Here is an 11,648-nt window from a genome sequence, read left to right on the forward strand (position 1 = left end):
AGTTCGCTGGACAGCTGGTCATGGACCAACTGGACAAGCAATTCTGATATGAATGTGCAGCTTTTTGTTGCACGGTATGGGAAAAAAAGAAAACGCCTTTGGTTCCATCAAAGGTCCGGCTACCTGCGGCTTCCCACCTCCGTCGCACATCAATCACTCGCTCTACATCTCCATTTACACTTATTCCAGGCTCTCCTACCAACAGGTCCCTCTTTGTTCTGCGGAGGGAAGGAGAGGAGGGAGAGGAGGAGAAGCGGCGCGAACCAAAAGGAGAAAGGCAGAATTGCTGCATTCTCGCGGAGAGGGAGGAGTGGCGGAAGTGGAGCGACCACTGTGTGATGGGGGGGGGGAGAGCGGCGAGGAGCCGTGCTTTTCCATCAGGAGGAGGACGCAGGGAGAGGGCCGCTGATTTCTTCTCCGGAGGCTCCTAACAGAGGCCCACCGCTCCTGCAATTTCATCCCAAGTGCGAGTTTACGCGCGCATGTGTGCACGCCAACACAAGCTCCTCACGCGCAGACATGCCTCATGTGGAAGTTGACCACGTACTCGGCGTTGGTGCGCTGCACGGAGATGGCGAAGGGTTCGAAGGGGTGGAAGGTGAAGGCCACCAGGCGCCGCACGGCGTGATTCACCGGCCGTCCCAGCAGGCCGGCCTGGATCTTGAACTTGAGCAGGCCGGAGTCCCGTGCGTAAAACCTGGAGGGCGAGGATGATGGAGAGAAAATATGGCCGTTAAATCCGTCACTTAGTCCGGTCTTGTGGAGAAAAGAGAAAGGAAAGGCAGTCAACACATGGTGCTGCACACATGCCATGTGTCGAACGCAGTGTGTCAGATAGAAACGTAACAAAATCGACACGCAAAACCTGACGCGTACGTCTCGTCAACATGTGCTGTAATCTACAGTCATCTGTCAAACCAAAACACTGGGATGGCTGGCAGACATATTTTGTTTAAGCTGAACACAAAGATCATGATAAATAACAACAGCAATAACAGGAGAATATAAAACGCATTTCATTCAACTATATCCCGAAGCCGACACTTCCTGGGACTGAATGGAAATGTCCAGTTCCCAGAGCCAAGAGGCAGGATGCCAGATCTCAACCGAGCACAAACAAACCTCTGAGCTCCGATAAGAGCGGAATAATTATTGTTGTTTTTAAACACTACAGATCAATGTGAACATTATTTCAGATCAAATCGCATTATTCGTTTATGAACATTGCGAAAAATAGATATTCCTGAACACCAAAAATTGGTTTGTCCATCAAAATTGTACAATTTTTATTTATATATATATATATATATATATATATAGAGATATAGAGAGAGAGAGAGAGAAAGAAAAAAAACAGTGGTATGTGGGAGCTCCATATGAGACTCAAAATCAGAACTTCCTTGTTCCTTGTTGTTGCAAACTAGCAACGTATTAGTGAAAGATGGCATCCCAAAATATGAGTGTAGAAGGACGTTATGGCCGTGGAAACATTTGACAGTGTTTTTGGCCGAGCAGGAGGACGTGGCCAGTGGGGACAGAAGCATTCTGGGACATGAAGGCACAGGTCCACGCAGGAGAACGCCGCTTTTTTCGGTCAGTTCAGCACGCACTGAGGAATGTTACTGAAATGGTAGGGCTTCAACTGTTGCCATGGTAATCAACGTCCAATTAAGTATTCCAATGCATCTGCTGTTTCTTTTTTTTTTTTTTTAACATTACTTCCAAAATCTAAAATAGCCAATAAAATAAGGAATAGTGATCTCACTGGTATAAAGGGTATAGTAACAGATGCCCAGATGTACACGTCAGACGTACAGTAGTTTTATAGGACATGTTTTTGATTTAACACGAGCTCTGAGCAGCCTATTATAGACAATACTAATGGCAAGATTTATTTTAATCAAAGCAACTATTTAAATAAAACACTCCAATAATGCATTGCCTTTTCATTTGAATTACACGTTTTCTACAAATAAACTATCGGCGACAATAACCGAGTAAAAATATATCATTTTTAATTTTTGGGAGGTTTACGTCGTCTTCGGGATGGTTGAAATTATTACCAGTGCTTTACCCCTTCAGAAGCATCTATATTGACATTTCAGGGAAAAACGAATATACAGTGGTATTTACCGTTACTGTCCATACTTCAAAACTACACAGCGACAACATTTTTTAGGTTCTACCGCCCAGACCTAAAGTTCACATTATTCATTACGCATCAACATGGAGTCTTATGAGTTATTCTCAGATGGCCAGCGCTGGTTGTTGTGTGTAGAGTTGTGTGCGTGTGCGTGTGTGCTGGCCTTGCCACAGGGCCCGTACCTGATGGGGTGATCTCCGCAGGTCTTGGGCCTCTCCATTACCGACACCCACTTGTCATCATAGCTGAAGAGGGAGAGGTCGAGGTAAGGGCTGCTGCTGTAGGACTGAGCGCTGATGGGCAGCTGACCCAGCAGCCGACGCACCGCCTCGGTGTGCCCGCCGTATTTGGCGTTCACTATGGTGTCCTTGAACCTGAGGCATAGGGAAAGGAAGGGGGGGTCAGCACAACGACGTTAAGCAGCAACAGGAATCTTCAGGAGTGTGTCTTTTGACAGTGTCTGTGTGGTTCTCCTCTTGGTTTGGCTTGAGGGTCAGAAAAGGAGTGATCTGCCTCGTTTCTGCTTCGGAGAGAGCCTTTTTGTTTATTCCGAGCAATTTCTTTAAAAACATACCTGGCTAAATTATAGTCCCAGGTCTCACTGCGCATGACAAAAACCCTCGCCGTGCTTTGTGCTGCACACTTGCAGACCAGCGGGAGTGAACTGGGCTTGTGCTAGCCAGCTGTAAATGGTACAAATCTGGTTTGCCGAATGTGTTCGCCAGCTTTCAATTTCTCCTCTCCTTCTCCCCGACATCAGTTTTCACCACTCTAAAATCCAATTCAAAAGCCCTTTGCCTCGCTCAAACTACCCTTTATCTTCCCCTGCCTCCCACCCCTCCCCCCTTTGTCTGCTCCTCCCTCCTTCACCTTCCAGAGGATTTTGTCACCTAGCCTGGCGAGTCGAAACGCCAAATTCAATCACGGCTCCTCCAGCCATGCCGACTGTCTTAAAGTCTCTCTTCTATATCTAGATTAAGTTCTAAAACTTCCAGGCAATCGCCGCTGATCCGCTTCCCTTCCTAACCGCCTTCTTCAAATCCTCCCTGACATTTGGCTGCACACCATCAGGTTCAGTTCTTTTTTTTTTCCTTCTCCTCTCTTTCATTCAGAAAAGAGCCCCGGACCCGGCCGTTAGCTGGCACAGATACGTGCAAACGGAAAGAATACATTCCATTTCTTTTTGCAGAAATATATTTGTCATTTGAATTCAATAATCTAACATCCGGCCGCACACGTGGCATTTCTCCTCCCAATACCTTCTCTGGACCTGCCGAGCGTAGTTGTTGGAGGAAGCGGAGCAGGGGAACTGGACGGCCTGGCTGTGCAGCGTGGCGTTTCTGAACAGGTCGCAGAAATTCTCAAAAAGCTCCAGCAGCTGATCGGAGGTGTTCTCAAAGACGGCCAGCACCTCTGTGGACACCATGTTGTACACGACGAAGAACGACGGCTGTGGGAGAAAAGGGAGAGGGTGACGATTAGAAGAAAAGATTGCGCAATCCGCCCTGATGAAACACCAAAGACAGCCAGGAATGGTGAGAAGGTTGTTATAGTGGAACAAAACATTTGGCTTCTATGTATGTTTATAAGGAACTAGATAGAGATACATACATACATACATACATACATACATACATATATATGCTTCACTAGTGAGACGAAAATAGCTGATCTGCAAGGAACTTAGAGAGCAGATATTTCCTGTAAATAAAAACATACATTAATTAGATCTATTAGTTACTACATTTTGTCTGCCGCTATGAATGAGTAACAGGACTGAAGAGAATCTGCAAGATAAACGTCTCCTTGGAGACCTGAAAGAGGAATCCCTGCAATGCAGCACAAACAACAAAAGAACAACGAGAGAAGCAGGGGAGAGTAACAAGGAGAACACTGGGAGGAATTCATATAGTGTGTGTGTGTGTATGTGTGTGTACCTGCGAGGGGTCGGTGACTCGGAGTGTGACCACATCTTCGCTGGTGTATTTAATGAAGAGGTGATGCTCATCCAACAGCTGCATCTTCCACATCCTCAACCTCCTCAGCTGATCAAAAAACTGGAAGAATCTGAGTACCAAAGCAGGAGCAGGGTGAACTAAACAGATCAACAAATGAGCATCGAGCATCCGTACATTATGGAAATGGTACTTGATGGACTGAAGAGCTAATGTACATTATAATGTACATACATACATACAAACAAACACACACACACATATTAGGTGCACCTGTTCAGTTGCTTGTTAACATAAATGGCTAATGAGCCAATCAGCACGATGCATTTTGGCATCTAGACGTGGTGAAGACGACTTGCTGAATGTCAAACCGAGCATCAGAATGTGGAAGAACGGGGATTTAAGTGACTTTGAACGCGGCTTTGAACGGACTGGTCTGAGTATTGAAAAAACTGCTGATTTACTGGGGTTTTCACGCACAACCATCTTGAGGGTTTACAGAGAACGGTCCGAAAAAGAGAAAATATCCAGTGAGCGGCAGTTGTGTGGATGAAAATGTCTCGTTGATGTCAGAGGTCAGAGGAGAGTGGGCAGAGTGGTTTGAGAGGATAGAAAGGTAACAACAGTAACTCAAATAACCACTCGTTACAACCGAGGTATACAGAGTACCATCTCTGACCTTGAAGCAGACAGGCTCCAGCAGCAGAAAACCACACCAGGTGCTACTCCTGTCAGCTAAGAACAGGACACTGAGGTTGCAATTCGCACAGGCTCACCAAAATTGGACAATAGAAGATTGGAAAAACGTTGCCAGGTCTGATGAGTCTTGATTTAAGCTGCGACATTCAGACGGTAGTCAGAATTTGGCGTAAACAACATGAAAGCATGTACCATCCTGCCTCAGGCTGGTGGTGGTGTAATGGTGGGGGGGATATTTTCTTGGAACACTTTGCGCCCCTTAGTACCAATTGAGCATGGTTTAAACGCCACAGCCTACCTGAGTATTGTTGCTGACCATGTCCATCCCTTTACGACCACAGAGTACCATGTCACAAAGCTCAAATCATCTCAAACTGGTTTCTTGAACATAATGAGTTCACTGAACTCCAATGGCCTTCACAGTCACCAGATCTTAATCCAATAGAGCACCTCTGGGATGTGGTGAAAGGGCAGATTCGCATCATGGATGTAAAGCCGACAAATCTGCAGCAATTGAATGATGCGGTCGCGTCAATATGGACCAAAATCTCAGAGGAATGTTTCTAACACCGTGTTGACTCTATGCCACGAAGAATGAAGACAAAAGGGGGTCCGACCCGGTACTAGCAAGGTGTACCTAATAAAGTGGCCGGTGAGTGGATGTATACACACACAGACGTCTCCAAGTCCACACACACACACACACACACACACACACACACACACACACACACACACACACACACACACACACACACACACTTTGGAGAGAGTTGTCTCCTTTTACTGCTCTGTGATTCCCCTTTTCATTTATTCATTACATCTAAGGCTGCAACTAACGATTATTTTAATAATTGATTAATCGGTTGATTATTTTTTTCGATTAATCGGATAAAACAATTTTTTTTATCAAAAAAGCGTTCATTTCCAACCCTTTATTCAAAAACAGAAGTGACAGTGCAAAACATCTTCAGAAAGTGCACAAACAGGTTGCTCCTTGAACATCCCTGAGCTGTTAATTAAAACAACAAAATGGACTAACACTAAAAACATACACACGTATGCTTTACATCCACTAAATGGGAGCCCTTTTTACTGTAATTGATCCCTCCAGAGGCTGCATTTACATACCCTGCTTTATCAATATGTATGAAATACTGGGACAGAGGGAAGCTGTACTGCTCCATATAGAGCGTCCTCTTCCTTAAACTCTTTCATTCTGGGTCTCTTATGACCACGACGTCACGTTGTTGGCTAAGCCCAACTACGTGATTTGCTTCAGTCTACTTTGAGTAAAAAAAAAAAACCTGCAGCCAGATCCGCCGGTGTGCCGGTTTAACGTTAACGAGTGACAGCGTGAACTGAACCAGACCGGGGGGTGACGGCATGTTTCATCACGTTACGGTTTTTTACAAGCAAGACTGAACTGTAACGGAACATAACGTAACTTTAACGACAATACACAACCCAACACGTTAGCTAATGTGATAGCAAGCTGACTAGCTTCCATTAAAAACAAGTTTGAGGAACATGAAGACGCTGATTGGCCAATACTCGACTCGTCAAAGATCTTCTATTTTTGAGAAGATCACGACCTCAGCTTTTCTCAGTGTCTCACTCCAAGCTCAGAAATTCGCTGGCCGGCCAGTTGCCCTGCTCCGCTCTTTTTTTTCCTCCGCGACTTATTGACTGCCGTAATAATCGCGCGACACAACTAATCGATAATGAAATTCGTTGTCAACACTTTTGATAATCGTTTTTTATCGATTTTATCGATTCGTTGTTGCAGCCCTAATTACATCAACGTAAACATCGGTCGCAAGAGCAAAGACAAACAACAACCCAATGACTGCGTTCTTGTTTCCCTGTGTGTGAAAATTGCGTTTCAATTGTTGCCGTAATTCTTAATTCTTTCTCCCTGGTTAAACTGAATAAATGGATGAATTAATTTACGAAATGCAGTTCAGACACATTTGGACCAATCAGATACAAGAAGTCTCAAGAATAACGCCATGGCTTCTACTGTCACTAACAAGTAAGAGGCAAACAAATAGATTACAAATAAAAGATTGTTTTGGTTCTTTAAATGTCCACAGAGAATGTGGGTAATGTCGTCTACCTCCTCTTCGCGGTGGCGCTGCCGTCCTGCTCGGCTCTCCTCCAGAGGTAGACCAGCAGCCTGTGCTTGAGGGAGTTGATGGTTTTGTCCGTGTAGAGGCGGGGGAAGCCCGGCTGACTCTCGGCCTGAGCCTCAGTGTAAACAGCTGAGAGAGTCAGGAGGTCGTCCTCATAACAGAACCGCCCAATCGTCCTTACATCTAGAAATGTTCCCTCTGGAGTGACCTAGGAGGGGATGAGGAAAATAGAGAGATGAGAGAGGAAAAAAACTAAACAAATATAGATGGAGCACGATCCGATCCTTCGTTCTGCGTCAGCTGTCACACAGATATTTTTTACCCGCGAAGCTTTCATGCACAGCAACGCAACAAACGAGTGACGAGATTGCTTGTTTATTTATTTAACCGATTTATCTGCACTTCACAGTTTTAAAGTGGGAGAGAAATTCCCTCGAGACAGCAACAAGGCCAGAAAGATTACAGAAGGAGTTTGTTATTTTATACTTTGATATTTTGCAAACATTTTAATTAAAACACATTAAGGACCATCTTGGATGCAGGCTTTCTTTCAATGCAAGCAGATCTATTCCATTGTCAAGCATATTCATTTGATTGCTTTTAACTTAAATGTACTTGAATTTTGCATTGTGAAGCTGTATACTCTGGGAAATACAAGTACAGGATCAGGACTCGAAACAGGAGCAAAATAAAACTTGATCGGGACATCCCTAGCTTTAAATATGTTAAATGTCTGCCAACAACCAAATTATTAACGCCTCAGAAAGTGCTCTGCCTTGTATCGACATAAAAAAAAAAGAAGTAACATCACTCACTGGCGTGCCGACCAAAAGTGCGACATGCTTCAAAGATTTACATTTTAAATGGTAAATGCGCTCACCTGAAACACATGTATGGTCTGCTGCTGGACCGACAGCACAGCCAGGATGTTCCTGTAGAGGTAGAGGCCCTGGTTGTGGGACAGGATGATCTTGTCACACTTGAAGGACCTGGTGTCACACAGCCTGCCAGTGTGGAGGTCGATAATGTGGAGGGAGTAGTCTTCTAAGGGAGACCGAGGGTTGGGCGTCACCGATTCGTTGTTGCGATACACCTGGTAGGGGAGGAGATATGGATGAAAGTGGCGGCCTGAGCAAACGATGGAAGCAAATTTGTAGTTTGAATGATGTATTAATTTGATTAACAGTGGCTGCGTTCCTACCTCAAAGAAGTAAGGCGGCGGCTCCTCGGGGACGTACACAGCCGACCCAACAATGACATAGCGGCAGTCGTCTGTGAAGAGGCTGCACTCCCGGTTGAGGTGTTCCCCGTTCGAGGCCACGTTAGTGACGTGGAGCAAGGAGAAGAAGCGCTCAAACAGGCGGCCTCGGATGTTGAGGGAACGCTGGTCATTCGCCGTTAGAAGAGTCTCACCCTCTTGGCCTCGCAGCAGGTCCTGAGCCGCTTGGCAGCCTTGATATTCATATATCTGGAGGAGGAACATTGGGATTGGGGTGTATTTTCCTCACATCTTTGTCTTTGCGTATATTGGGTAGTTTGATGGACCAAGTCGGTTCCAGTCTGGGCAAGTTGCTTTTTGACAGTTAATAATCAACACAATATGTGGGTTTTAAAGGAGTCTAGCGTCAAATGAACGGCTCTTACCTCCAGAGAAGTCTGGTCAGAAGAGAAGGCGATAAAACAGCGTCCATCTGGCGAGAACTTCCTGAGGAAGCAGGGAGGCTTCTCCACGTTGACCACAGTGAAGTTGGGGAAAAGGTTCTGGTGAAAGCACCGCACCCTGTACCAGTGAGCTCCGGGTCGGCCCGAACAGATCCGGCGCCTCTCAAGGCGGTGGACCACGTTTTGATTTTGGATCCGTCTGGGCTTCAGGGTCGGGGTGTCGTCGTCCATCGCTGCGATTAGAGAACGACCTCACACCCCCTCCTCTGGAAGGTTGTTAAGACAGGCGGCCAGTACGGTGAAACTACGACATCACAAGTGTAGTCCTGTTACCTGTGTTTTCTAGAGGGGAGACAAAGAACACACAAGTTATCGGCATTTAACTGTGGCTGGAGGATTCCGAAATCTCGCAGGCACTCAATAGATGTCTATGTTTTTCTAGCTGGTGAGTGAAACAAATCTCGCAGCCACTTGCATATTTGACCTACATTTGGCTGAGTCTAATTCCCAAACTACTTGACCATACTTTCCCACAATGCAACGTGACAGCAGCTTTCGTTAAAACTCCCTCAGCTCGCGCAGGCTCGTGTAACTCCAGACGGAGATGAACCCCGATGATCTTCTCGGACTTTAAAAGCTCCTCCGGGGCCGCAGAAGACAATACAAGTACTAACGTGACCACGTGGCGAGTATAAATGCCTTCTAAAGGAACATGAAAACTCAAATATTCGTGTATAATAGTCGCACCACAGCAGAGAGAGCAGGACTATCTTATCTGACGTTAAGTCTGCTTTGACTCGGCTCCAACTGCGCGGCTCAGACCCTGGTCCGTGACGTGTGTCACCGGCTCAGCCAGCTCGACAATAAAGAGCAGCTACCGATAATAACAACACCAGACTTTTGACACAGCCAGCAGTTAGCATACTTACTTGTTGTTTTACAAATTACAACAGGGGAAGCTCTCTGGGTCCTCAAACTTCAGCTTGTTAGCAAGAGCAGCCAAGTTTGGCTGACGACAAGTTACAGCTAGCTTACCTGGTCGTTAACGTCTAACGTTCGTGGGAAATGTCCAGCTTTCATTTAACGGTATCTCGCATAGTGCAAGAGTAACCGTAACCCTTTCACGTTTCTCCAAATATCCGACCAGCCTGGAGCATGTATGTGTCTGAGAGCCGCTATGTTTGTTGTGGGTGAGCCGGGAAGGAAACGCCGAAGAAGAAGAGGATAGCAGCGCTGGAATCAAGAGGAGCGCGCAGCTGGTTTTAAACAGCGCCACCACATCCTCCTCAGGTGAGAAATGGCATTGCACCCTTTAGCAGTTGAATGAAATAATCGAAAGGAATTTGGGACGTGATGGTGGCTGAAAAAGGTAACAAAAACCACACACAGTGATAATGTGCAATGCTAAAAGATAAACAATGGTTACAGTGCAACAAATCACAATGCTTATATTAGATGGAGTATGTTAATTAAATATGAATTATATTGACACAAGCTCACTTATGCAAACAGTGACATAGTATTTTAGCACACATGCTTGTGATGCACGATTAAAACGATTAAAAAAATCTACTATGAATATATTTACTGAGCATCGCAGTAGAACATTTTATGCGGTACCACTCTGCGCGCGCCGAACAGCATCCCATCATGAGCGTATTTATGTATACGATATCAGACAGCAGGCCTAGGTAGGAAATGCACGGCCCGCCACTGGTGTGACCAAACATGGGTCAAACGTCCATCCCTCGACTAAATTGGCAGAGAAAACCCAAAGCCACTTTGGCCACCTTGCCGACAGTGTGTCCATAACTGTCTTGTTTGCTTAGGCAATGTTGTGTCATTGATTTGTTTATCACAGCGTGTATATAAGTGAACCCGCAGTGATCTGCGACCCCCCAGAACGACAGATAATTAAATTATGATTATTCTCTTTCTTATGAGGTGCGTTCTTGCGGACAGATTATGCAAAGAAAGAGAGAAATGTTTGGTCTTGGAAGATTGCTAATGGTTCTTTGTGCAATTATCCCGGACCAAAGAGTCTCGTTTGAATGTTGTAATTTCCCATAAAAGCACACGCAGTTGGCATAAAAGGCCAGTTTGAAAAGAAAAATGAAGAAATGAATGAATGAAGGGAGAGATGTGAAATTATCCACTTTAAATCTAATGGTATTTTCCTTTTCAACTGTACCTGATTTAGTCAACGCTTCAAGAAGTGTGTGTGTGTGTGTGTGTGTGTGTGTGTGTGTGTGTGTGTGTGTGTGTGTGTGTGTGTGTGCCACAACAAGGAGCCGCACAGGAGTATTTCAAAAATAGTAAACACGCACTATCCTCTGGTTGCTCTTCTATTTGCTATCACGGCAGGACCCTCGCCTCAGCTTTTAGCATTAGCCCATGAAGTACGAGAGTTCTGATGGTTTTTACGTTGTTGTTTTTTTGTCAAAAGACACAGTGCTTATTAAAGATTATTTGTTCATCCTTCTGCGCCTTTTTGCAGCCCAAAGTGGAAACATGTGTCCATTCCTCCGGCTCCCCCCGCGTCTCTTTCCTCCATGAGTGAAACAACCAAGATGTCGCTCTTAGCTGTGCGCTTTTGGCACTAACCTTTAAACCACAAAATGGAGTTACTTGAAAATTTAAAATTGTCCCCTTTTCAGCAGTCAGTGTTAGGAAACGAGGGAAATGATTATGTGCAGTGAAGAAGAAGAAGAAGAAGAAGAAGAAGGAGAAGGAGAAGAAGAAGAAGAAGAAGAAGAAGAAGAAGAAGAAGAAGTGTTTTGGAAAAGTCAATAATTGAGCTGAACAGAGTGCAACAATTGCTGTTATTATCATTATCATTATAACAAACTGAAATATCTAAAAGAGCATTTGCATTAAAGGACATCTGGATGAAAACTATAGAGCAAATTCATTGACTTGATCAAACCTCTCTCTAAAAGAAAAAGGCATTCAGAAAAGGTTACTCAAAGCAAGGGAAGCAAATAGAAATAGTTTTACCATTTCCTCCATCTTTTTTTTTTTTTTTTACTCAGACAGTTGTGTTTGGCATTTAAC

General features: G+C 44.9%; 1 protein-coding gene across 1 annotated transcript; it reads right to left on the reverse strand.

Annotated features, from left to right (window-relative positions):
• Positions 1-507: 507 nt before the first annotated feature.
• det1 (DET1 partner of COP1 E3 ubiquitin ligase) lies at positions 508-8,825 on the reverse strand (the record flags this gene model as incomplete). The annotated part of the gene is made up of 8 exons (XM_079224269.1): positions 508-697; positions 2,326-2,517; positions 3,403-3,593; positions 4,081-4,210; positions 6,917-7,140; positions 7,813-8,025; positions 8,134-8,400; positions 8,577-8,825. 8 exons carry the CDS (start codon positions 8,823-8,825, stop codon positions 508-510), a joined length of 1,656 nt encoding a protein of 551 aa, XP_079080395.1.
• Between the last annotated feature and the right edge of the window lie 2,823 nt (positions 8,826-11,648).

Source organism: Taurulus bubalis (genome assembly GCF_910589615.1).
Source record: "Taurulus bubalis genome assembly, chromosome: 9".
NCBI lineage: Eukaryota > Metazoa > Chordata > Actinopteri > Perciformes > Cottidae > Taurulus > Taurulus bubalis.